This window comes from Lygodium microphyllum, chromosome 24, assembly GCF_053477565.2.
Source record: "Lygodium microphyllum isolate KBCC chromosome 24, Lygodium_microphyllum_v1.1.10, whole genome shotgun sequence".
NCBI classification, from domain to species: domain Eukaryota; kingdom Viridiplantae; phylum Streptophyta; class Polypodiopsida; order Schizaeales; family Lygodiaceae; genus Lygodium; species Lygodium microphyllum.
The window spans coordinates 119,553,505-119,580,799 of NC_141158.1; the positions used below are offsets into that span (position 1 = coordinate 119,553,505).

At 40.1% G+C, this 27,295-nt stretch overlaps 1 protein-coding gene across 2 annotated transcripts in view; it reads left to right on the forward strand.

Annotated features, from left to right (window-relative positions):
• Window positions 1-17,090, forward strand: part of LOC148015577 (BTB/POZ domain-containing protein At1g21780-like) — a 42,963-nt gene extending 25,873 nt beyond the window's left edge. Inside the window, exons 2-4 of one of the 2 annotated variants that reach the window (XM_087665291.1) lie at window positions 9,230-9,375; window positions 15,970-16,085; window positions 16,239-17,090. In XM_087665291.1, the coding sequence (XP_087521417.1) occupies window positions 9,230-9,375; window positions 15,970-16,085; window positions 16,239-16,841 (865 nt within the window). In that variant the 3' untranslated portion in view covers window positions 16,842-17,090. Of the gene's footprint in view, window positions 1-9,229; window positions 9,376-15,966; window positions 16,086-16,238 lie in introns of both variants that reach the window. The other variant, XM_087665290.1, reaches the window with a different exon arrangement.
• Window positions 17,091-27,295: the final 10,205 nt, after the last annotated feature.

Below are 27,295 nucleotides of genomic sequence, written 5' to 3' on the forward strand. Positions count from 1 at the left end.
ACTTGATGTAGGGGTCGGACTGGGAACCTGTACCTGGGGTTGCGCGTGGGTAGAGGATTCTTAACGTTAACAACTCGCTAATCGTTACCATTATATTTCAGACCCAATTCAACTTTCAGCTAAGAAACCTAACCACTTAACTTTTTATCAATACTCATAGACAAGACAATCATTGATAAAAAGAAGTCTTATTTCATTCATATGGGCATAGCCCTTTCGGAGTACAATATTTCTTGGGATGGTAGAGCAAATTGATACATTAGTTCGGGGAGAATAAGGTTGTGTTACATTTAGCTATGGGAACTGGGTAATAGTATGGATTTGGGTCACGGATCTTCAGGAATCGATATGTCATTGGAAGATTAGGGTATCCTTTCCTTTGGTACCCATTCTTCTCGTAGCGTCCCAACACCTTGATCCTGTCGGCAGGGATTATGCGGGTCACTTCCTCGTACACCTATGTGTTTAGCTCGACCTTCCGACCTTTGACATGTAAAGTTGTGTTTACGTGAGCCTCAACAAAAATGAACAGCTTCACGATCTTCAGGTCCTCCAACCACTTGATTCTCTTTAGGTTGGTTCGAAGGTACATAAACCAGTGGGCAGTTGTGTAATAGATTCCTGAATCACCCATCCATCTCCGTTCCACGTACAGAGGCGATAGATTATAAATGCGGTCTAGGATGTTCATCATATCGATCCTTCGTCGATAATCCGAGGCATGCATCGCGGTCATAAACATGACTTGGAACACTAAGAATCTGTTCCATGCTTCATAATTCTGCAAGACAGCATTGAAAGTAAGGAAATGTTTTTAACAACAACATTTGCTTTACTTCTTCTTATTAAGTTTTCTTATAAAGACAGATCCTTCGTTGGTCGGCTCTGATACCCAACTGCAACGTGTCCACCTGTTCCCTTTTAGACCACATCTTGGCAGTCTATCGGGAAGAGAGTCTAGAAGGCTCCGCCTGGCACTCCCATGGAATGTTACGGGGTTTGCGATCTAGGACTTCCCGCGTCTGCCACGTAGCGGAAGTGTTTCGGCCGTTCCCACTTTTTAGAACCGACCTGAATCAGGGTTTTCCCTAATGGTCACTTTCCTAAACGGCAGCTAGCGTCGAACCCCAAGCGAACTACTTTACGCAGAAACGCCAGGGACGAAGCGAATTCATGCTGCACTTGGTTCAAGGAGAATGGGAAACGAGAGGGATGCAAGGCTCAACCTCTCTGTCCATAAGGCATAGTCCCATTCCGTTCCCCTAAAACAACATAAATTGGGATTCTAGTAACCTAAACACTAGGTCAGTGCCCTTGCCGTTCATTTTCTTCGAGAAGAGCTCATTGCTGTCCATTTCGATTGAGAAAAGTTCTCGGCCAACCGGGACCACCCATCCGTAGGACGGACCCATGGCCACATCCATCGCACTTTCCTCAACGTTGCTTTAGTTGTCTAATTACCTACCACAATTAGTTGGACACGCATAAAACAACTTTCTTAATTAGCCAGTTAGACACTGGTTCCTTCACGTAATCTTAGCACTTGACATAGGAAAACAGTGCCAAACAAGTTCATTTTCAACAGGTTATCTTATTTATCTTTGGAATACATCCATAAAGTCTAGTCCGTAGGCTAATCCATAATCCGCCCGAAGGCTATCCATAATCCGCCCGAAGGCTATTCAGCAATCCACAGGGATTACTAATCCAAGATTCCGCCCGTATACTAGTATGCGGGCCTCGAGATCCAATCCCGAGTCACGTTGGCCTCTTGTGCAGGGCCCGGAAGGCAAGGGATTTACAGCCAGAGCCCCCCCTGGCACCCAAGTGTCCTCCTGCTCCAAGTAGCGCCCAACGGAGAGACCTCACGCGGCGGGTTCAGGCCACGTTCCCGGCACGGCTAACAACCCCTTTGGTTAGGGTCAGGCAGACAGTTGGGGGGTAACTGATGCTGCCTCTCCCTTCAGGCCTTCAACCTAAAGCATTGATTAACTTTCCATCAATTAGTTCCTTGAGCAAACAATGTAAATAGTGCTCTTAAACTGTTACAAGCACAATCAAACCAGTGGTTGTTTATTTGGCCAACTGCTAGGAGTGATTCCTTCTCTCCAAATGCATCCAGCATTCAATCCGGGATCAATTGTGACGTGGCAAGATCCCCAAAGGGTTTGTTTGTTCACCCTTTTGTCCTTGGGGTAGGGCCATACCGTGTTAACCCAACTTAACCAACACCTTAGGTTTCATAAATTTACAGTAAATCCTGGCGATCATGTCTAACTTGATAGGTCCTTTACTTCCAAGCAAATACATATCTTCCCTTAACTTGGCAATTGTCCCCAAGGAGGGTGATGTAACAGGATGATTACCCATCCTCTTGCAAGTTAAACTTGCACAAGAACATGCCAACCTCATTCCAAGGAATGGCAAAACTCTCTTGTGATCAAACTACAAGGCCATGCAACGTTGTAACTTGTTGCACAAGTGTCGCATCTATTCCATGGGATTGTTTCACCCATTGAACGGCGTTTTCTAGTCAAGGAATTATGTTTAGACAAGAACCAGGGTTTAGGGTGTCTTCTTACCCAACCCAATCCTAATTGCACTAGGCCGTTGGTCCTAGGGATTTCAAACTCAAACCGAGTTATAACATAAGTCGGTCAATCCTTAGGGTAGAGACCCTAGATCGTTATTTGTATGAGCGTCCAGTTGACCCAAACATTCCGTGAATGTGGGTAGGACCTTTGGGTTTGAGGGTTTCGACTTGGCAACAAGTGTGAACTAGGCTGAATCCTTAACGTGCTAAACCTTGGTTAGCACTTGGGGTATTTATCGTATCGACTGAACCATGCCTATACGAATCCCTTGCGAGTTAGGTGATTTAGATAATTCGATCTACTTGTCTTGCGGCAAGGAAGATTCTCTTCTAGAGAGGCTAAACTTGTTTGCAAACGTCACAATACATGTAAACATGCGAATCACTACTTCTACGCACCAAAAGGTTTGCAACAACCCTAACTTTTCTTACTAAGGTTATTACGCATGATAAAAAGGAGAGTAACTTACATAAGGCCTATTAGGTTTTTCATCAAGAAATCATGCCTACAACCCTTTTTGTCTATGCTTTAAAATCTCATGCTTTAATAAACCATGCAACCTTTCCTAAATGCGACTCTTGATAAATGAACTTTTTTCGCATGACGAATATGTAACAAGCAACCTTTTCCTAGCTACAGCGTAGTTAATGAAGTTTACGCAAAACTAAAACTAGTGTTAACTTATTTCATTTTACAAGCACATGCCACATGCAAGTCCATAGAATCTTTTTCGTGCTCTGCTATATCCTACGGGTGTTAACGACTTTTCCTCATGAATCGTTACAATGAAGATGTTAAAGGTGCACTTAATAATTTCACCCTTATAATGATGGGCAATAGGTGTTCTAAGCTCGTCACTTTGAAATGCACGATAAGGCAACATACTATTAAGGTTGTAAGATGGATAGACAATTTGCGTTCATCACATTGAAAATACCAATGACCCAATTGCATGTCATTAACTAATTCTAGTAATCGATCAAATAGGCAATTTTTTCTCAATTGCATTTTAACTAGGCTAGGTGAATTTGAACATGCATAGGCGCTTCCTATTCCATGAAAGTTATCGTAATTAATGCATTATTTTTGCGTAGAATCAAAATCGTAAAACCTGGGCTTGTGGGCTCGGGGGGATTTCTAGGTGAATGTTAGGAGAAGAGCCTCCCGTAGGCGCGCCTTGCGACTTCTCAGGGGCCATCGTAGGCGTGATTACGGACTTCCGGTTTGCCTTTACCCTTACGCGATTGGTGAATTTCCTCCAACCTTGGTAAGCAGCCTCAAGATCTTGCCCTTCTCCCTCGTACGCAGGAGATACCTTCACCGAAATGCGGATCTTTGAAATTACCGGGGCTTGTGAGATTTGGGCTTATGGGAGGGCTTGTGGGAATGGGGCTTTGCTTGTGGGAATGGGACTTTTACGAGGAAGCTTGCGGGAATGGAGCTTTTCGAAAAAGCTTATGGGAATGGGGGCTTTACGAGAACTTGCGGGAATGGAGCTTTTCGAGGGCTTGCAGGAATTGGGGTTTTTTACGAGCAGGCTTGTGGGATTTGGGGCTTCTATGAGCCCGTTTTAAAACCCGGGGAGGGTGCATAGGAACAAGGCCCAAGCCTTGTTCCTTTAGAAGCTTCTTAGAGAAGCTTCTAAGAAGCTTCTGACCTTCCAGGATCCACATGGGATTAAGGTAATGCTTGAGGGGGGGAGAATATTAACGACGATAGGGCGATTATAATGATGGAGAGGAGGATTGTGATGGTGGCAGCGTGGCTGCGTCGGCAGCTGGTGGCGACCTTGGCGCTCCTCCACGACAGGCGGCGACCCTCACGTAGCACGGCGGCAACTATGGCAGCCTATCCTCCTTTCTTCCACGCAGCCTTCTCTCTTTTTCTAAGGCTAAGGGGGAGGGGGGGGGGGGGGGGGGTTTTATAACCCAAGGGGGGGGAGAGGGGAGCCACCACGTGGCTAATGCATAGCCCTCCCCCCATACACCCAACTCACCACATCTCCTCCTCCTCCCATTCCCTTCCCTCCAACCATGCATCCGCGGGGGGAACTAGTAAAAAAATTTGCTTTATTATCATAATTATCCATTTTTCCCCCTTAAAGAAGGGTGTTTCCCCGCGGTTAGGCAGTTTTGAAACCCCGGGCTCGAATTCACAATGCGGAGGCCTCGTTTTTGCACATGCGGGGTATGGATTGACTGCCGGTAAATACAATGCGGAAGATAACCTTGCACGAGTTTTACGCGGCGTGCGGGGAGTCGGGTTTAGTAATATTTTCGAGCGGAAATATTACACCTTTAAAGGGGAAAAGAAGGAATGTGATGAGATGAACATCGATTCATGGCTGGCGAAATGGACAGCATATTTTGATTTGTATCATTTCGATGATGCTTAGTGCATTGGGCATATATAATTCATGTTACAGGGGAAGATGTATGCTGAATGGGCGGGTCTATACCCTAAGTTGATCAAATCCCACCTCCTTTGCTCTGTTGTAGGAGCAGGGGTAGCAGCAAGGGCAGTTCGCTGTCCTCAAGCACCATGTTGAGGCATTTGAGGCATTTGAGATGCAAGCTCTCCTAGTCTCTATTTTTTGCAACAAGTATTGTGCACCATAAACCTCCACAAGGGATAGTTGGTGCCATCTAGTTTATCCTCCTGAGTGAGGACCCCCAAAATGTTGCTGTGATTTCAGGTGTCTTGATTTGATAATGTTGCAAATTAATGCACAAATTCAGCCGCCAAACACTTCCAAGCTGAAGTGTGAAATGTACTCAATTGAGTACCAAAATCCCAACATGGGATACTAATGCAAGTACAAAACTGTCAATCTCTTTGAAGCACCCAATTTGCTTATCCTCTTAAGTGAGGACTTCCAAAATGTTGTTGTGATCCGGAGTGTCCTGATTTGATATTGCTGCAAATTAATGCACAAATTCAGCTGTCAGATACTTCCAAGCTGAAGTGTGAAATGTACTCAATGGAGTACTAAAATCTCAACATGGGATACTAGTGCAAGCACAAAACTGTTAAAACTGTCAATCTCCTTGAAAAGCGTGCCCACACTACACAAAACAGCATCCAATCTGCAATTTACAGCAATTCAGTGCTGTACCACTGCATGTGCCTTGAAATGCATGCGAAATATTAAATTCATAAACTTAATGGTGAAAATCCCCGAATTTCACGGCAATTTTCCAAATTTGTACAAATTTCTCTGCCCAAGCTGTCATGAGCAGCAAGATAATGTTGTTGCAGCACCTATTCACTGCTTTGGAATGCATGCCAAGCAAAAGCCCCAAATTTCTATGAAGAAAGTCTGAGAAATTGAGGATATTCTATACTTACAGCTTGAAAATCTGATGAAATGTCGTCTTAGAATGTGTATCAACAGCAACTAGAAACCTGAATGCTCTTGGGATGCATGCTGGAGCAAAAAATCAGAAAAGCCCCAAATTTCTTGCACAATTTTGGAGGAAATTGTACAATGTTGGCAATTTTGGTGAAGATGTGCACATAGGACTTTGAATTAGGCAAAAGCCCCAAATTTCAGGCAGCACATTGGCTGAGATGTGATCTGAGGTGGTACTTTATATCAGTGATTGTAAGACCCGACAAAGTTGGATAGGAGTGGGTGGCTGAAGGACCTCGGCTGGTGTCAGAGGCAGGAGGTTGCAGGGTAGAGATGGCGGTAGGCTGCATACGGTAGGGCTGAGCTCGCAGTGGTAGGAGAGGCGTGAGCAACAAGCGTTTGTGGCGACACTGCATAGCAGCATAGGCAGAGAACATGCAGGCGGTGACTCTACAAAGCAGGGTGACGGTGGAGTTGAGCAATGGAGGCGGCGGTGCTGCAGGAGGTTGCACAAGGTGCTGGACAACATGAGGTGGCGTGATTCAATAGGCGGCAGAACGAAGCAGCACAGTGCACAGGCCAGGCGCTGAGCTGGTTGTATTTTCAACTGAGCTGACGGGTTGAGAGCTCACAACAGCTCCTCTTCCTTCTCCATGAGTTGACAAGCTGATTGGTGGCTGAACAGTAGGACCTCGGAAAAGCGGCATCAGCTGGTGGCTGGATGGAAGCCGTGCGTGTATTGCTTTGATAACAAATGTTGGAAATGCATTAGCTATGGAGGAGAGAGAAATGCAAGAGTGAGCAATAGACAGCGTGAGCTGAAAAACGACAGTGTACTTATTGAACTGAAGTGATAGAATGAAAGTACAACCTTAGGTCTAAGATAGACCATAATCCCAAGCTCATTTGAAGTCAATTAACTCTAGTACCGACTCCAAATGTGGTGACTCAACTTATTAACTTAGTTGTGTTCACATTGTAAACTAACAAACAAAAACATTGGGCATTGCCCATAGAATTGGCAAATTCTAACATCACCTCTATAGTCTTGGTAGGTTCTTGGACAAGCGATGTGCAACCTTGATAGGTGTAGTGGTTACTTTGGGGTGGGCAATTTCTTGTCACCTTTGTAGTCTTGGTAGGCCATTGGGCAAACAATGTGCACCCTTTGTCCCATGCTGTAGTCACTTTGGGGCGAGATCTCTTGTACAAGTTGTGCTTTGTGGTCTTGGCCCTCTTGGCCCAAGTGTTTGGGTTGAGAGGGGGTGTGAAGTGACAAAAATTTAATATTCTTCAATCCCCTGTTTCATCTCATTAAAACATCCCCAAAACTCAAATTTTAAAAGGCCGAAAAGTGTCTCCTTGCCACGGAGAGTACGTAGGCACCACTCTAGACAGTTGGTGTGCTCATGTGTCTATAAATAGAGATCTTTCCAGCCATTTTTTGGACCTTCACCCTTGCTGTCCACCTGCTGCCAGCCAGCTACCATTGTCCAAACAATTGCCTTTTGCTGTCCACCCTGCTGGCTTGACTTGTTTTGGCCACAGGTGACCTGTTTCCAGCTGGCTTCCCAGCATTTCCAGCATTGGAACAGCTGCACTTTGCTGCTGTCGTGACTTCTCTAGCTAATGTGATCTTTTGGACAATGTGCTGCCCTGCCTTTTCGCCTGCTCGTGCTGCTATCAGCTTCCCAGATCATCCAGACAGCTGTGTTTTCCAAATTGCACCCCACTCTTCTAGGGCCGGTGCAGCTGCGTTTTCTACTTCTTTGACTGTGTGCCATCCTTTGACATCCGAGCTTTGGTGCTGTGCTGCGTCAGGATCATTTGGAGGTTGTCTCCATTTCATTGAGTTATTCCTTCACTCTACACTTTTATGTGTTGTGCTTTTTTCTGTTATTCTCTGAGTTCAGTAGTTCTAGTATCTGGTATCAGATTAGTCATGGCCTTGCATAAAAAGTCCTTCATGATAGGTCTCGCATTTGTCATAGGTTTGGTCAGCCCATGGCTTGAAAGGGAGAATGCTAGACAGATTTCCCTTATGTCTAAATAGACTCTGCGCATGTGTATGACCATGTGAACATGTTAGGTGCATTTAGTAAGGGTGGACATGGTTGGTATGTGCTTGGTTTGCGTAGGTAGGGGACTTACACCTTACATTTGCATTTTTTTTTCTTCATTATCAAGAAGAAAATCTTCCTTCTTCTGGAGTCTCACACTCATTGAGTGTCTCACCTCTTCCAAAATCTAGCAAGAAGGCTTTGTCATTTTGTCAAGACCTTCATATAACTTGCCGATGCAAGGATTTCTAGTATTCACAGTATATAATGTGTGGATACTAGGTTTCACAATTGTTGCAATATGCTCTCTCTTGCTAGTAGATAGTGACATGATTTTCGATATCATGTTTTTCCGTATTCTTTACAAGATGTGGCCCAACAGTAGAGAGTTGCCTTAAACACCCTGGGCATTGTCAAAAGTTTCCAGCATAATAAAGTTATTGGAAAAACTGGTATTTACCAGATCAAGTATAGTGACTGATGAAGTCAACAACCATGTTGGCAATATGTTTGATTTTGTGGTTCATGTTTGGCATTCAATGTTGACATTTCAGTGCTGCTGACCAGTTTTCATTTTAAGTAAAGCCTTTGAAAGTGACACACCAAACCTTTTATGGATGCAATTTTGGTATCTTCTTAAAAGAAGTGCATCTTACATGCTTCCCTTTTTTTCCTTTTCTTGGGCTTCATGCAATGGCTTTATGCCATAATATTTCTACAGCATGTTAGTTGTCTCCTTTCGAATTTAAGAGCTGTTCATGTCAAGAAATGAAGATGCAGAACATGTGTCTGGATTGTGATGTCTGTATCAAGCAGCATCTAAATCTAGCTGATTGTCTAATTGATTTTTCGGGGAAGAAAATTCATCATTTAGCTGCAGTGGAAAGCTTGTATAGCCTTTCTTCGTGTTGTCAGAAGTGTCTTCCACCATGTCGGAACTTTGTGGAGCAAGTCGTTCTCTGTTATAATCTCTTTTTTAAAAGCTGTTGGGAATATCTTCTCAAGTAGTACTACTTGCCTAAGCATTATGGGTTTTTATATGTCATCTAGCAGTTATAATTGCGCATAATGGGTTTTTATATGTCATCTGGCAGTTATAATTGCCTAAGCTTTATGGGTTCATGAAATACCTGTTTATGTTGTTGCTTTCTTGAACTCTTCTCTATTTTAAATATTGGTGCAGCATTGGTCTTCCCCCTCTTGACAGTAGGTTTGTGTTTCAGGCACTTGTCAATTGAGAAAAATAGGCTGCTTCATATACGCCTTTTTCCAGAATCATCTCGCACATCTAGAGAGCAGCCACCGATTGTTTCATTTGTCATACGTGTACTCAACCTTGGTGGGAACCATCGGCTCCTAGCACATCCAGGTGCACCAGGAAAAATGCACCATTTTAAAAGAATTTCACTTTAACATGATTTTAATAATGATAAGAACATTAACTTACTGGTAAGTAGCAAGGTGGTTGTTTGCATTATAAAACAGTAAGTACCATCATGCATTATAATAAGACCAATGTAAGGGAAGCAATGCGTGCAAAAGATGGAGTTTGAGCATGCAATTGTGCTTAATTCTGCAGGAATTTCAAGCTTGATGCTTGTTTGAGACTCTTGTAGCGATTCTCAATGCTCTCTAGTCTGGATGGATTAAACTCAAGACAACTTTAATGAGGATTGAGGGACTTTCTTTCAGCTGCAGATAAATTGGGATGAATACTGGCTCAGAGGTAGAGAGAGATATCATACTTGTATGGAAGCAGGGTGGATTGCCATTTTTTAGTCTCTTTGTGACTGGGTGGCAGATGCTTGAAAGTTGTGTGTTGTTTGTGGGAGGCTTCATGGCTTCATTCTTGCGTCTCTCTTCAATATTTAGTCGCCATTATGGCCTTGTGCCTGAGGTTCTAGATTCATATTATCAGATTTGAACATGTGTTTCTCTTGTGCGTGTGTATGTTAGCCATGTACCAACTCAGACTTCTTAGTGTTGGTAGTGTGCTCCTCTTGGTACATGAGGGCATATTCTATATATTGTCTATATGTGCTCACTTGTATGTGACTTGTGTAAAAGACATTGACACATACACATTGATTGTGTCCAACTGGCAACCACTAAGGTGTCACTTTGGCACATCCTATGTGAGCATATGAGGTCACTCTCTCTAGGAACAAAATTGCTTTTATTTGTTCTCTTATCATGGCTATCCAAGGTTGGCACCCTGCTTTTGCATGTTCTCTTATCATGGCTATCCAAGGCTGGCACCCTCCTTAGTTCTACACTTCGCAAGATCATGACCTGTGCCATATTGTCAGTGGATTACAAGCAGAGCTTCAATAGGCTTCTTTGATGGAACGAAAGGACGATTATTCTGATTTCTTTGCTTGCAAAGTGTTCCTCTAGACAATTATTTACTTTGAATTGCAATTATGATCAAGAAACAAACTTCGTCAAAACACAGAGCCTTTGTGCTGTTAATCTTGATTCTTCTCACTTTTCAAACATTTGAAAAAGGCACACCATCCATCTCAACTGGCATCTACCTTGTCACTGTACAAGACAACCAATGCATTCTCTTTTTCTTTGCCCATTGTCACTCTGCAAGTTACTACAATTTGATGAAAAATCTCCAACTGTATTTAACCAAGTTTTCAAAAATATCTACTTGTAGGAAACTTGCTCTCTTGCAAACAACTCTGAATTCCTCATTTGTCATACTAAGTCATGTACTGTTTGTTCTTCAACCTTTACTACAGCCTGCTAACATTTGCAAAACCTTGTAAAGTGTAAATACTGTTACTAAGTGGACGTGTTACTGGAGAACAATAAAACTGACAAATATTAAGGTGTAATAGGCCTGCTGTTTCCAAGCTCTTTTGATGCCTATTCATAATCCACAGGAAAATGAATCATAACTGTGATTGATTTGAGTTTATCTAAACAGAGACCATATTCTTTTGCATATTCATATGCTTGGCCATTCAAACATGGAAAAGATAAAGAATTTTTGGGCCAAACGTAATTGCCTTTTTGGGCCTTAAAAATGTCATGCCCCTTTAAGAATATTAGAGAGATTTACCCCCACTTTTAGCATTTGCATAGGCTCTATACACACTGTTATATGAAATGGAAGCTCTCATTGCAAGTGCATTGCTATTGCTAGCTAGATATGTATTGCTTAATGTATTGTATAATGCCTTTCAAGTTTTGGGCTACATATGTTTCAGCCTTGAGCAGCCAAGCATTCTTGAAACATACTTTTGTGCTTGTATATATGGATATGTTTGCTAGGTACATGTTAAAAACTATGACTGGGACATGTGAACCTCAGACAGTTAGTCATGATATATCATGGTTAAGTCTTTACAATCTAGAAAGAAGAGGACACCTCCAGTAGCACTAAGAAGTAGGGAAGACACTGCTGAATTGGTACTGCTTATACAAGTCCATATGCTGGAGAATGAGGAAAGTGATGGATATGTAGGGGTGAGCTCTAGTAGAACTGCTGCTTCCAAATTCTTCTATTACCTTTTACATATGTTATGTAATGTCTAGTGATCATCTACTTGGCACTTGGAGGTAGGTTCATCATACCTCACAAATTGAGAAAAGGTCTTCAAAGTTTACAAACTTGAAAGAAGAGGACACCTTCACTTGCAATTGAGAAGTAGGAAATCCACAGGTCTGAGCAGTGGCTTTATCTGTCCCGCACTTGAGAGGGGCTCTCTCTATCATGGTCTCTACCATAACTCCGGCAGTTCTGAGATCCTGTAGTCTCTGCCTTTGCATCTCCTGCAATAGCTTTTGAAAAGCAAATCAATCTCCTAACGAGAAAGTAACCTACACGGAGAACCTCCCCGAGGAAAATAAGTCCTCTGTCCAAGAGTGTGGCTAGACTCTGATCTCAGGTAGTGATTGAAGAGAAGAGGCTGCCACCTGTTGAAGAACCTGCCTCCTCTTCTCTTCAACTGTGAAAGGCTAGATGAAAGAAATCTCCAAGCTCTAATGATGGCTCCTCCCTATCTATTGTCTCTTGATAAATCTAGTGAATGCTAGGCTACCATGGTCCGCCAAGTATAGGTGTAGCACATTGTAGCCTCCATGGCGAAGTTTTTTCCACGGCTCCATGGGGGGTACAAGGGAACCACCAGAGGAGTTGGTAGGGGATGGGATAGAACTTGTGGGATGGGTGGTGCACAATTAGGAATGGGTGCAGCAATGGGCAATTTCCTTGAAGGACCCTACACTTTCGAAGGGGAATGGAACAAGTTAGCCCCCTCTCTTGCCAATTTATGGCAAGCATGGCTCTTGTAGATCAATTCTCAACAAAGATGGCTTGCTTGGTGACTTCAACTCAAATACCAAGTCTAGTAACGCCATAAATTGAGAGGAGAGGCCCAAGTTTGAAACATGTAGAACTTCCAAAATGGAGTTCAATAGATGGTTAGGTAACAAAAGGCAAGGTGCCAATGCCACAAATAGGCACCGAAGAAATGTCACCTACAGTGACTACTCCTAGATGAATGAAGATCCTGGAGTTGTTGAGCTAAAGTAAGCATTACATGCTGAATTAGCCTCTTAAATGGCCCCAAAAATGCTTAATTAATGAAAACCCTAAAATGTTAAACGGTTCGAGAGAGTTTTAAATGGTGCGCAGTACGAGGTCTTGAAACTTTCTATAAATAGGTAAGCTGCCCTCCATTCAGCTCAATCTCATTTTTGTAGGTTTCAAGCCCTCTAGCTTTGCTGCCCACGCCCCATTCATGGAGGACATCTCAGTGAAGCTGACCATCATTGCCTACACCTATCCAATGCCTGTTTCTAGTCTCTTCTTTGTGGTTCTTACCCCTAGGAGCTATTGCCAGTTATCGCCCACCTTCCACTACCTTGCGTTTCAACTTGACGGCATCATCACCTGTGTTTGTTGCTCCAATGTTATCCTTAATTGCAAATGATCTCTCTAGAAGGTTGTGTTTGACACTTTTTCTTGTGTTTATCACTCCTTGGTGCTCTATTGCATGCCATCCTACTCCTAGAGTTGCATTTGTTGCTTTTCACTCTCTCTTGCCTGTCTGACACTAAGGCACCATTTTCTGTTACATTTATTGTTGTCCAACATCTTGGAGGATGCCTTGTTGCATTTTGGGATCCATCAAGAGTATCACACACTCTCTTGCTCATTGCCTCTTCCTCGGTTCACGAGACACGAGAGCTCGGGGTATAGTTTTTATTCCTTGCACGGTATGTTTGCTGCACGAGCATTGTATATTCAGTATTTTGTCATTCGTTCAAATTTCCATTGTGTTCATTGCCTTTGAGTTACCCTAACCCTAACTGTGTTTTGTTGAGTTTATGCTTTGTCGTACGCTTTCATTTATGTTTCTGCATTAGGGTATTTCTTCAAGGAGCCAATCTACTCGAGGAGTCGTATAACTCAAAGCTTTGTTGTGAGCCAAGGCCTCCAAAAGGCAAGACAACTAAAGAAGGCTCCTCCATCCATGACTCATACATAATAGCCAGTGTAGAGTGAGAAGTAGAGGTAGAGAGAGCTTTGGATGATGTAGTTCCATCTTGTGCTTCTCGAATAATGAAGGTGAGGGTATTTCTTCCAACACTTCTCCTTAGGGTGTGAGGTCTTCCCATAGTGTGGACACTTGGGATATTCTTTATGCTTCCCCTTAGAATCTGTATCAGAGACTGAGATGACTCTTAGACTTTGTCTTCTTCCCTTCCTTCTACTTGGCTTGTCCTTTACTTGGAGATGATGCCGCAAAGGCACAACTATATGCACTACCTCCATGAGAACCTATCTCCCTATGATGCACATCTTGCTTAAGCACCATCGAGACTAGCTCCTTCCAAGTGATAGTGTCCTTCATTGGAGAGGTGAGGGGACGGGGGTAGAATACATATACTTCGGTGATGGGAGATGTGAGAGAAGTATCACAACTAGGTCCTCCAAAGACACGATCTTACCAAGGGATACAAGGTCATCCCAACCTCCTCCATCTTATTGATGTGATCCTTCATTGTAGGGGAATTTGTGACAAATAGCTATTGTAGCTTCAACTCAAGGGATATGCGATGCTTGAATGTTTGGACCTAGTAGATAAATGCCAATCTCTTTGAGACATCTACGACAGTATAAATGCATCTTATATGCATTAGCACAAAATCTGCACAACTCAAGAAAATAAGAGAGTGGAATCTGGCATTCAAATGATCCCATAAAACTACTAAGTCCGAGGTTGCTCCAACACAAGGATCCATGGTAGGTCAGGAAATAGGGAAAGTCACAATCTCCCAAAGGTCAAAAGTGTTAAGGATGCACTCGATTTTGCATGACCATAGAGGGTAGTTCATCCCATCCAACTTCTCGAATGTGGGTAGAGAGGGTAGAACAAGCGCCTACATAGGGGGCGTGATAACCTCGAATTAGGGATTGGTAGCCCTTGAAGACTAAGAAGGGAGAGAATGATAAGACCGTGAAGACCATTGTTTCTAGAGCTGTGACCATGAGGATAATAGGATGGATTGTGACTGGGCTCCTTCCCAACTGTTACTTTGACAGTCCTCCTAGTCCCGATCCACATGAGTCTTCATAATCTTGGTCATTACTTTGATGGTCCTCATGGTCTCGATCCGCACAATCCCCTGAGTTTTGATCGTTACTTTGATGGTCCTCACGGTCCCAATCCACACAATCCCCTAAGTCATACTCGTGGCTCTAAGAAGTCATTGCTCTAATCCCATGTCAGAAATGGACAGCAATGCAGTGATTCCATGGCAGAAATATTGTGGCATGGATCAAGGCATGAAGATGATAGGAAAAAACACAACTTACAGCTGACAAAAGCAGAGATACAGATCTTGAATGTCTTTGCATGAGCATGTTAGGAAAGGTGGTGAAGTGTGGGAGGGCTGCCTATGTATACATAAACATGTATGAGATGAGAGAAAGTAGAGTAGGCACAAAGTGATGGCCTAAAAAGTGTCTGCAAACTATGATGGACAAAACTCGCAAGCAAGAGATGATGAAACTGCTTAACTCCACCCCCCTCGCCCATGCTTTCCTAAAGAGTGGGTCTCTCTGCCCCCCAAAGTGTCCCTTCCCCCCTTGAGGACTGGGTGTTCCCTCCATTAAATTTAGGACCAGCCAAATGGCCTAATGCTTTTTTCCCTGTCTTATACAGTGTTTCTCCCGATTAATACAAGCCTTATTGTGCAAGATTGCCTGTAATGCTGATAGAAGCCTCACTTTGAGATTCTAAAACAATTTTGAGTCTACACTATTAATCAGTTTACAACCTTTGCATAATTTGTGAGAATGAGAATGACTTCTGCTAAATTTTGAGTATCCCTCTTTATCATCTAACTCATTTGGCTTACCTCTTTTCTCTTGTTCAATGATTGAGAAAAGATAAATGATAGCCTCTTCGCTGTGCTGTCTAGCAAACTCAACCTCACCCTAAGAAAGAGGAATCGAAGAAGGTTGCTGTTTTCATCTATGGTCTAAAAATGAAAGCTCTAAGGTCAATACCTGAAATTATAGATCTCCATGCTTGTCCACGAAAGCTGTGAGTCATGGACAACTGAATGCCGCATGGAACAAAATAACTGTGGTGGCCTATTGGGATGCATTACCTTGCTGATCTCAACTGTTGGCTGGCTGGATTTTGAATGATTCTCTCCTTGGCTGAGCAAACCGATCTTCCAAACTGGCCAATTATTATGGCTAACTACTGCTGCTGCCTGCTGTTTGGAGTGTGCCTGCACACTTTTAAAGTTGTATTGCCTGCTGCTAACACCATTTGAAGTGTTGTCTGGCTTGTGCATGACCTGATTGTCATGGTAAGCTATGGAGGCAGGTATTAGGTAGGTATGGCTTCCTTGTAACTGCAAAGTACTTACTCCTTAAAACCTGTTTCAAGGCTGCCAAATTTATGTGCATTCATTTTTCTTGCAGAAGTTACTGACAAGTTACTACGCACGAGCGATGATTTTGTGTGGGCTGTGGAGTTGCAGTTTTATTCAAAGTTTATTATAGATGTGGAATTTCTTGACTTGAAAACAATATCTGTAAATGTAAGTTGGAAATTTTCCTTAGTTCATCATTACTAGTCTTGTGTTGAAACTAGACAGCCTTTGTTAATCAGTATTTGATTTCAAAAATGATGAAATGTTTAACAGTTTCAACAAGGACTTGTAGACTTAAAAATCAGTACATCATTTCTGCAGGGAGGTGAACATTACTCCATTTGGTCAAGTGAAGGGAGCATAACAAATCAAGCTTGTCAGGGGGCTTTGAAATGTCTTAACCACATGCTTGACAAGAAGCTACACTGTGATGTCACAATAAAGACACAAGATGGCAGTGTAGGGGCTCATAAGGCCATTCTATCTGCCAGGTCCCCTGTTTTTGAGAGCATGTTCAGTCATGATCTGAAAGAAGAGTCATCTGTTGTTAACATTGATGGCATGTCCCTTGATTCTTGTAAGGCCCTTTTAAGCTATGTCTACGGACAGATTCGTTACGATGAGTTTAAAAAACACAGAGCTGCCCTTCTTCGAGCGGCTGACAAGTATGACATCAAAGATCTAAAGGAAGCCTGTGAAGAAAGCTTGTTGGAAGACATAGATACCAAGAATGTCCTTGAAAGGCTGCAAGATGCCTGGATCTATCACCTACCTGGTCTGAAAAAAGGATGCTTAAAGTACCTTTTGGATTTTGGCAAAGTGTTCGATGTTCCTGAAGACTTGAACCTTTTCCTACAACATGCTGACCGTGATCTAATAATGGAGATATTTCAGGAGCTCCTTAATGTATGGAGAGGATCTTAAGCTCTATCAAATCTCAAGAGCTTAGATCTGTATGTAAACGTTTGTATATTATTTGTTTCAATTTTTTGAAATGAGTAGGGGGATAGAAAAGAGTTTGATTCAAAATGATTATGACCTCAAGCAAGTTCAGAGCATCATATCTTTGGACGTCTGGAGCCTCAAGAGCTGGAATCTATATGCATGCAGTATTAGAGTGATAAGACATGTCATAAACACTTTAATGCCAGAGTTTGCCATTTTCTCTGTAGGAATAGAAATGCAGTTTCCTAAAAATGATATTACACACACACACACACACACACACACACACACACACACACACACACACACACACACATGTAATACATGTGTGTGCGTGCGCACATGTGCTTGCACACACGTGCACCTTGTGCTTGATTGTACAATATAAGCATCCTCAATACATCACAGCTTCAATGCATGCAATAGATACATGTGAGTTGTAAGTTGAGGAGTGAGTCACTATAGTTGACTTAAGATACAAGAAGGGCCATCTAAATTATAATAAGAAAAAGAATTCATATTTCTTGCAATTTTTTAGTAAAGTGAACTAGCTGTATGTATTATGATACAAGGGTTGATGTTAATGGGCTACCTCTATAGTATCCAACTTGAACTTCATTGTTAACTTGCTTTTGTTATGTTGTCAAGTTAATTACTTTAAACTTTGAAGGTGATCCAATCAAACATATTTTATAAATTTTTTTGTTTGTGCCTAATGTCAACACGATATGGGCTGAGCTTGATGTTTGTTATATTTGAACTATTATTGGAGGACCTATTGATTGGCTCTTGTGTAAGTGCCCTTTCCTTTTAAGTAGGTTCTTGCATTTGATCAATTGCATATTCTCCCTTAAGTACCTCATGAAGCATTCTTGCTCTTGGTAAAAGCATCCATGTTTTGGACTTCTACTTCGGATGTTACTATTGCCTTTGCACTTTATTCTTACCATGTTCCCCATTGTGATTGGAAGAGAAGTTTTTACAAGGGGCTTGAAGTATCTATATTTATATTGTTGTTCTTGAACACATAGAAAATCAGGTGCACTTGGATTTTCTTAGTGGGTTGTTGTTGCTTAACTTGTGGGCATTAAGATGCATAAGAAAGCTCCATTGGTGAGGATTTCATGTTCCATTTCTTGGTGTTTGAGAAGCTTTAGGCAACAATATGCAAGGGTTTCCAATTAAACCCTCGCAACTACCTTAGGTATTCAACATTGACAAGATTTGTTATAGTACAAGGTGGTTTTGCTATAAGAAATGTTTCGTACTTTACTTGTGAGGTTTATGCACTCTTGTTATATTAGTTGGGATGGTTGGGTTTGGGGTTATCATTTGTAAGAAGATTCTATCATTTACTTTATAGATGTTTACTTCTTAATATTGTTTTAGTCTAATCAATTTATTTGAACTAGTTGTGAAATTTAGGGAGAGAGAGTATCAACATAACTAACATCCTCTGCTTGTAAGTTTGAAGTGAATTTGAAAAATCACTTTGTATATTTTACTCTTGGCAAAGTGCTTGCATGACATAATGATTGATAGTTAGGTACAAAGGTTTCTTGGAGCTTGAAAGTTCTATAAAATTGGCTTTAGGGTCAATGCATTTCCTATCAATGTGATGGTCTAGGTCATGATCTCAAGTATCTAGGTCACATACTAAAGTGTCTCGAGCTTCTTATTAGTCTAGAATTAGTAGCATTTTAAATCACACACTTATTGATCTGAAAGTTCTTCTCGTGTCACATCATGTAGCTACAAACACTTGCAATCCTGTGAGGTTCATTGAGTTGGTTTTGAATCGTAAACTATATTAGACATTGAGATTTGATAGCCTTGCATCCACAATATGTGTAGTCTCTTGGATTCTAGGATATTAAGAGTCCATTGCTAATTTTGTTTTTAGTTACAAGCATGTCTTCTTTTTCTCCATGTATTATAATTCTATTTCTATTCGGTCCACATCAATGAGAATTCTCAATTAGAGGAGAGATAATCTCTAGAATGGTTATCCAATTTATTTGGGGGTGCTAGAATAAACTATGTTGATGTTTTAACTCATTTGACTTGTTTGCCTAGCCCAATAGCCAAGGGTTTCAAGAGTTTACTTCATTAGTGATTGAAGTTATTAAAAGTAAATATATTTTGTTAGTAAGTTCACCTAGTCTATTGCTCAATACAATCTCCTTTAGTATATGATGCAAGTACATATGGACGTTTTGAAGGGTTCATCCAATTTTCACTTTCATAGCAATCTTGTTCCACATACTTGTAGAGTTGTAGAGCTTGGACCAAATGCAATAGACCCAAAATGAGTTTTTGGCAAAAAGATATGGTAGTAGAAACTATGTATCCTATTACCTACTAGTTTACCTTCTATGCCAATTACCCAAGCCTAATTATTTTGAACCAAAAAGCCCTAAGATTGTCTCAATGGACACTTGTGTAATACAATATTCAATTTCTAGATTATCGACGAACTCATTGAAGGCAGTGTTGTTCTTGTCAAGGCTCAAAAAAGGGTAACCTTGAAAGAGACAAGACTCAAATAACCTTCACAATATCAATTTGTTCATCATTACCATTAATCACACTACCCATAATTTGCATAATGGCATGCTTCTATTCATCATATAGACCAACTCACTATTCATGATTAATAAAGAAGGGAAAGATAATAGCAATCAACAAACAAGATGGGGATGGCTCAAGTCATCCAATTGAAGATAGTGATTTTGGAATTGCATCAATGCGTTTCTTAATGACCACTTCTAAAGGCTAAAATGACAAGTAAGAAATTTTCACAATTGAAATTTAAAAAAACATTGATGCATGTCCAAAAATAAGAAAATACCCCTAGATCTCATCACACTAATGGAACCCTCCATGAAGAGCAGGCTAGATGATTGGTTCAATCCATTGAGTCTTCAATCTACACTAGAATATATACATACAATATGGTGCACATTGCTATACCAAGTGAGCAAGGCATATGCTATGTGACCACTCACTTTGCTTCAATTAAGGTCCTCTACCACACCCTTATGACTCATTCAAGGGCTTCTGATTAAGCTAGACCCTTTGTAGTAGCTATTTCTATGCATCTCTTTATGCAAAAAAAGTCCCAATTTATCATACCCAATGCAATGGGGCTAGAAGTACCCATCGACCAAGTTCGAAACCTATGTGTTCGACATTAATGGATCCATTGGGTTTACTTTGGACTAAAAAATGGGCTTCTTAAGAATTGAAAACTTAGAATAGAGAGAGAGAATCCCAAGTTTTCAAAAAAATAAGCGGAAAATATTTTTGATATTTAAATTTTCATATATCTTTCTCACTTTTTGTTATTCCCAAATGAAGATATCTCATAACTTTTTTGGTGGAATAAATAATAAAAACACTAATGTAGAGAAGGTGATATTCAATGGCTCATGTCTAAAAAATTTGACTATCATGTAGATCTTTCATATTTTTAATAGATGAGAACTCTTCACATTGTCTTCTCCTATCTTCTCATTTTGAATTCATTTACTTGCATGTTGCTTCTCACTTTTATTTTGTACTCTTCCACTTGCTTGAAATCATAAATGGCACTGAGATTCTACTAATAATGGTTATCTATCAATATTTTTCTTCCAAAAGAGAAAAAAAAACATATTTTCTCTACAATTTTAGAAAACGAAAGAAGTGGATGGTGGAAGAAGGAGAGTGATTTACAATATTCATATCGGTTCAACTTGAATACTAACCTCTTTATAAGAAAAACATGCCTTCTTTTTGTCTAACAATGAAAAACACTTGTTTAGGATGCAAGGAGCCAAAAAATTTAGATCTACGATTCAATGGAGAGATCTATACAACAAATCCTTTGGAAAATCCTATGCCCCCATTTAAGGATGTGACATCTTTACTCAACTTTGTTGGTGATGGGTACAATGGATTTCTAGGTTACATACATGGTCTTGACGTGGATGGCCAAGTCTTGCAGTTAGAGATGGATCCACTAGGAGCATGGTGTGGACTTTAATGAAGTTTTTTCTCCTGTTGTGAAGATGACTACCCTATGCTTAATACTAGTTTTGGTTGCTCAGCTTGACTTGTATCTTTATCATATGGATGTTAAGACAGATATTCTTCATGGGGACTTGCATGATCAGATCTACGTGGAGTAGCCTAAGGGCTTTGCAGGACCTGGCAAGGAACACTTAGTGTGTAGATTGAGAAAGAGCCTTTATGGCCTTAAGCAGGCACCTAGGGGATGGTACCACAATTTCGATGCTTTTATGCATTCACAAGGATATTCCCATAGTGATATGGATCCACGGTGGGTTGCAACTTCTTGTCCCTAAAATGACTACATATTAATAAGGTAGACTTTCCTTAAAAAGTGTTGGCCCATGGAGGTTTTATGGATATGCATCCGCATTGAGATTCTTGAGATAGAAAATTAGAAGCTATCCAAGACATGGAATCTTACAAGGAATGAGATTATTGTCTCACAAGTGATCATGCAAACCAGTGCATCAAGACTTGTTGCAAGCTTGCTAATTTGAGTGCCACATGGCACAATCATGATTTTGAGTGGCAAGTGTTTCATTAATGAGTCCATGTGATGACACCAAGAGTAGAATATTTATTATTGCCTCTCCTCCCCCCCTTCCCCCCCCCCCACCCAAGAAGCTACTTATTTAAGAGTCCCACCCTCTTCATTGCTTGGCAGTCCAATAAAGATGAGAAGGTGATAGAATGTGATGATAGGGTGGATAAGAATCTTTAATACCTTTAGTTTAAGATAAAGAGGCTAGTTAGTCAAACACCAACTTTTAATGCTTTTGGAGCTACAGTAAATGAGAAGTGTTAAACTAGATTGTATTCAATACAATATATATACAATAATGATGGGGATAAAGTCCATATTGTATTCAAAACCCTAGACATGGCCCAAAGGCTATTACATCACCACAATTTGGTGGTGTTTTTGGTTTTCTTTCCAAAACATGACTTTGTCTCACGACTTAGGATATTGAAGGGTGGGATTGTACTACTAGGCAAAAAAGCCATAAAGTATAGGCTATTGGAAGTAGAGTCTTATGCCTCCATTCATATTCTACTTCATTCTAGCTAGAATCTTCACCTCTTCAATCTTGTTTGGCCTCACAATCTCCTCTATTCCTCCTTGTTGAGGATTAAAACCACTTCAATTTCCATTATCTCATTATCTTCTCCCTCTCCTTACAAAATTAGCACGATAAAGCTCATTCATTTTGTTAATTTTCCTCATTCACACAAGATTTAGGAAGTTGTGGCTAAATCTAGCGATTGGTCTATAGACTTTATTTGCTAGCTTGAGATTGCAAATGTGGAGAGAGCTTAGGTTGGTATGTTCGGGACCACTATCAAATATGCTAGACTTGCTCGGGACCTCAATTTAATATGCTCACAAATATAGTAGTTGTAGACTAAGAGGGAACATGATTGTGATTTAGAGGTTGTTGTATTGAAGAGGAACATAAAATTGGTCTTCAAACACAGTGGCTTCAGGTTGTGCTTGGAGCAAGGAGTGAAAGGAGTCAAGCTTTGTCGAAATTGAGGATTTGAGCTTCTCTAGTGACTTTCATGCATGATGAAATTGTCAAACATCCAACAATGGTTGGATTCATGGCAAAAACAACTTGGTTTTGGAATGCTCAAGAAGAGGTTTTGGTCAATGTACTCAATGAATGCAAGCACAAGGGTTGCTTAAGCTCATGGTCTACTTGTTGGATTAAGTAGGGGGCTTGCTAAACTTAGGGCAAACTTATTAGATTAAGCAAGTGGCTTGCTAAACTCAGGGAGTACTGTTGGTTGGAAGTATAGGCCATGCTTCTCTTTTTGGTAGTAATAGATAAGAGATAGAGACTTCAAATCTTGGTTGTTCTAGCTTGATAGAAATGCTTTGAAGTTCCATAAATCAATCGCTTTGAAAACCAATGTGTTTAACTATAATAACTGACTCCATGAAAGGCAGGTTGCAAGGTGAACATGTCAAATCTATGAGGAAAAAATGAGTTTCCTTTTCTCTAATTAGTTAGACTTTTAAGCCAAAATATTTAAACTAAGGCTTGTTAAACCCTTGCTTAACCCCCTTGCTTCATAAACCCCATTCACACTAGTAGTTTTTTAGAAGGTTATTTGGGAAAAACTAGTTCGACTGCATTCTATTCACATTACAGCAAGGGAAGTAGTTACATTGAAGACACAAACATTTGTTCATATGCAATTCTTTTTGGATCGCTATTTAACACTAGTCTTGTAGAGTAGAAAAGCCACTTTCGTTGCAAATTGGACCCTCTACCATATCTCATGAATGAGAAAGATTAAGAAAAAATAGTTTTACAAAAATATGGTCAACACAAGATAGTACTTGAAAAAAATAGAAAGGGTTAAAAGAAGCTACAAAATGTATATTTCTATATCCAACTTTGGCACAATTTTCAATAGTAGAAAATGAAAAATGTTAAGTGCTTCTAATCAAAATCATCTCAAAAAACTTTTAATTGGGGTAAAACTCTCATTAAAAACACTTTGGTATGTATAGTATGCATTTCCATTAAGAGAATTGCAATTAGATAAAAACTATCAACTTTTTAAGAGCTCCAAATAGCATTGTTGAGTGTTGTTTTGATCAATTTTCATGGACTTTTGAACATCCAATTTTTGTAGAAAATAAGTTTCCACTTGAAACTTATTCCAAGCCTTTTATTCTACTATCATACAATATTGGTAAATTCCCATCCAATTTTGGTATCATTTGCATATGTTATTTTAAATATAGTGAAATAGGACCTAAGCCACTAATGCAGCTTGCAACCACTTTTGTGGCAAAATACAAGACCAATGTTAATGCTTAGAAAATAGGTGAAAAAATATGAAAAAACTACAAAAATTCCATATGCCATTGGGAGTGTTAGAACATCAAATGTGCATGATTTTTGGTTGGCTTGATGTCTTGATTTATCCATTCTTTGTCTTTTTGCGAAGGGCAACAAGGCACTCGAATTGCAAATACTTGTGAACTCCTTTGGACTTGCAATTTTTTATCTTTGTAGGACACTTGGGTTGTAGTCACTTGTGGTCTCTTTTGGATTTGCAACTTTTTGTCTTTTAATAGGACTCAGATTGCAATCAGTTGTTGCCTCTTTTGGACTTGCAAATGAGCATATCTCAGTACTTTAATACAAAAAACATATGTAGTCATTATGGCCTCCTCGTCTATTTATGAAGATGCATTATTCAACATTGAAAAGTTGGATTTCATCCATTTTTCTAGTTGGAAAGAGAAAATATAATGTATCAATTCAAAAGAAGCGGGTAAAGCCAATCAAACGCAATGGCGTTAAGCTTAAAGGCATGAATATACATGGATGGGAAGAAGTGGATGAGTTGGAATGTTGCACTATCATATTGAAACTCTCAACATTTTGTATTTTCATGTAAAAGACATGACAGGGGGTGCATACAGGCTTTGGCAAAAGCTATGCAATTTATATGAAAAGGAGAGTGTTGCTTCATAGGTCTATTGGTTAGAAAAACTCATTAATCTCCACATGGAGAAAGGGACTTTTATGTCCAACCATCTCAATGAGTTTAAACATAAAAGATCACATATCATGATTTGATTAAGGCTATGTTCTTGTTGGTCATCTTTCCTAAGAGTTGGAATAATTTCAAGACAACCATTAGCAATTCAATACATGTAGGTGGTCCTACGAGTGTTAATATTGAGAGTAGTTTTCTCATTCAAAAGGTGAATAGAAATACCAATGCATATCCAAAGAACTCTAATGCACGCCCAACTATGAGAGAAAGGTCAAATGTCAAGGGGAATTGTCATGATAAAGGCAAGTCAAGGAGTAAGTCTCATAGCAAGAAGGACTTGGAATGTTTCTTTTGTAATAAAAACATAAAGAAAGTTTGAAACTTAGCCAAGAGGATATCCCCGAGCTAAATGAGTAGAAGGCTAAAATGGTCAAGGTTCCTTATGCACTTATGGTTGTTAGCTTGATGTAGGCCATGGTTGCTACACCTCGAGACATCGCCTATGTAGTGCAAGTTGTTAGTAGGTACATAGCACACCCTAGTAAGAAGCATTGGGATGTAGTAAAGAGGATCATTGGATACTTCAACGTCATGAGAGTTATGTACATATGCTCTGAAAGGATGCGATGTATCTGTTCTTAGATATGTAGATGTTGATTTTGTTGGAAGTGTAGACTCTCGAAGGTCTACTATAGGTTTTGTTGAAATTCACTTGGCAAGGAACCTTGTCTTTCATGAAAACATGAAGCATATTGAGCTAAAGTATAATTTATCAAACATGTGCTTAAGGACAAGCGCATTGAGCTTGTTAAGGTCTATATGGATGATAATCATATAGAAATTATCATGTGAAGAGTTTACATTTTGAGGGCTTTGTGCACTGCATGCTGATAGAAGGCACTAGATAGGATCTTCACTTTCATCTTACACTCTAATAAAAACAGATTGGCCTTCAAGGTAAAGATAGTTGGAGTAAAGGCCAATAGCTAGTTATGAAAGCATCCTTACATAATTACACACTACATAGTCATGTAAAAGTGAAGATAATAAAGAATAAGTGTATCAATCTACTAAACTATTGTGTACTTTTCTCTTTCAACCCTCTTACACTCCATAGCTTCTACATCACATCCAACCATTGCTTCCCTCCTCTCAATGTGTGCTAGTAGTGGATGGAGTGCCCTTCCTTCATGTAGGATGGTTTTCCTTGAGATTGTTTGGGTACAATTTTAAGATCACTCATAAGTGCCCCAATAATGCGAGAGGACCTCATTTTGCAACTAGAATGTGATCTCTTCATTCTATTTGGGTGGGAGTGTTTGTTAATTGTATGTGCTTCGATAGTATGAGAGGGATGGTTCATTCTACACAACCTCTCCTCACCCTACTGGAAGCAAATGTGTTTATTATTTGTATTGCAAAATATCATGAGAGTAGTATCCTTTCTTTGTGAAGGATAGCCTCCCTTCACACTTTTTGGGCATAATTTGAAGACCATTCAAGGGAATGCCCCAATAACCCAAGGGGATATTATTTTTGCAATTGGAATGTGGTCCCTTCATGTTGTTCGAGTTGGGGTGCTTGTACACTATATATGCTGAAATTGTGTCAGGGGGGATGGTTTGTCCAACACAATAACATTCCCTTGCACTATTCGAATAGATGTCTTTTATTACATGTGTGCCTCCAATAACACGAGGAGTACCCTTGCTTCATGTATGATTCTCTCCCTTTGCACTATTAGACATAATTTGATGATCGTGTTTTGTGTAGGATGCCCTCCCTTTGCACTGATGGACATAATTTGATGACCATTTAGGAGTACCTCAACAATGCAAGGGCACTTATTTTGTGGAGGAGATAGATCCACAAGTAGAGAACATGGAGGAAACACAATGAGAAATTGAGAGAATACAAAGAGAGTATATAGAAACTATCACCAATGAAGAGGAGACAAATGTAATAGAGGAGGAAGGCAATGTCCTAACCTTTGCTCTTCGTGCATTTTCCATGGCAACTTTGACTATGTCCTCTTCTCTAACTTGTAAAATATTCTACTGGTTCTCATTGCGTAGTTTCTTGATATGGATGACAGTTTTGAAGAGAAGGATGAAGTGGACAAATATTACTTTTTGGATTCTTATGTAGAAAAACAGTGATTCCTTGCACTAGTAGAAACGCTCACTTTGATGTATAATGATGCCATGCACTATGCAACCTCCTAATAGAAGGAGTTTGAGGCTACACACTAAAGTTCTAGAATCATGATTACATAGTGATCTTATACATGGTCATCCTTTGTTCAAATGGACAAAAAACTATCAATTTGTGGAAGTGTGATGTGGTGGTGGACATCGAGAATCCAAAAGTACTCATTTCTAACCTTTTGTTTTATCAATTCACATAATTATTAGGAGAGTTCAAGTGACTTTTTTAAAAGGTGATATTGAAAACTATTATGCAAGTTCCTTGTGTGTGTTTCAATGTCTTGCAACTAGTTATGTATGAAGTTAAGTTCATGCAAATGGAAAGGGAATCATGTCTAGGGCTTAGGAAGGGATGATGCACTTGGAACCTATATAGGGAATATTAGGTTTTCACGGTTTTTAGCTTTCCTTACAAAATTTCAAAAGATACGGTTAAGTTCCCCTTCTCATTCCTAGTATCTAATGTATTCCAATACTCATTCAAATGAGTGGACATATAGGACCACCCTCCTTCATGCAAAGGTCCACAAGGTTATTCAACTAATACAATTGTGAAGTAAGACTCTGCTTGTCATAAATATCACATATCTTTTTTCACTAATCATCAACACCACCTTTAGTCACAATAGCATTTGAGTGCACCTACTT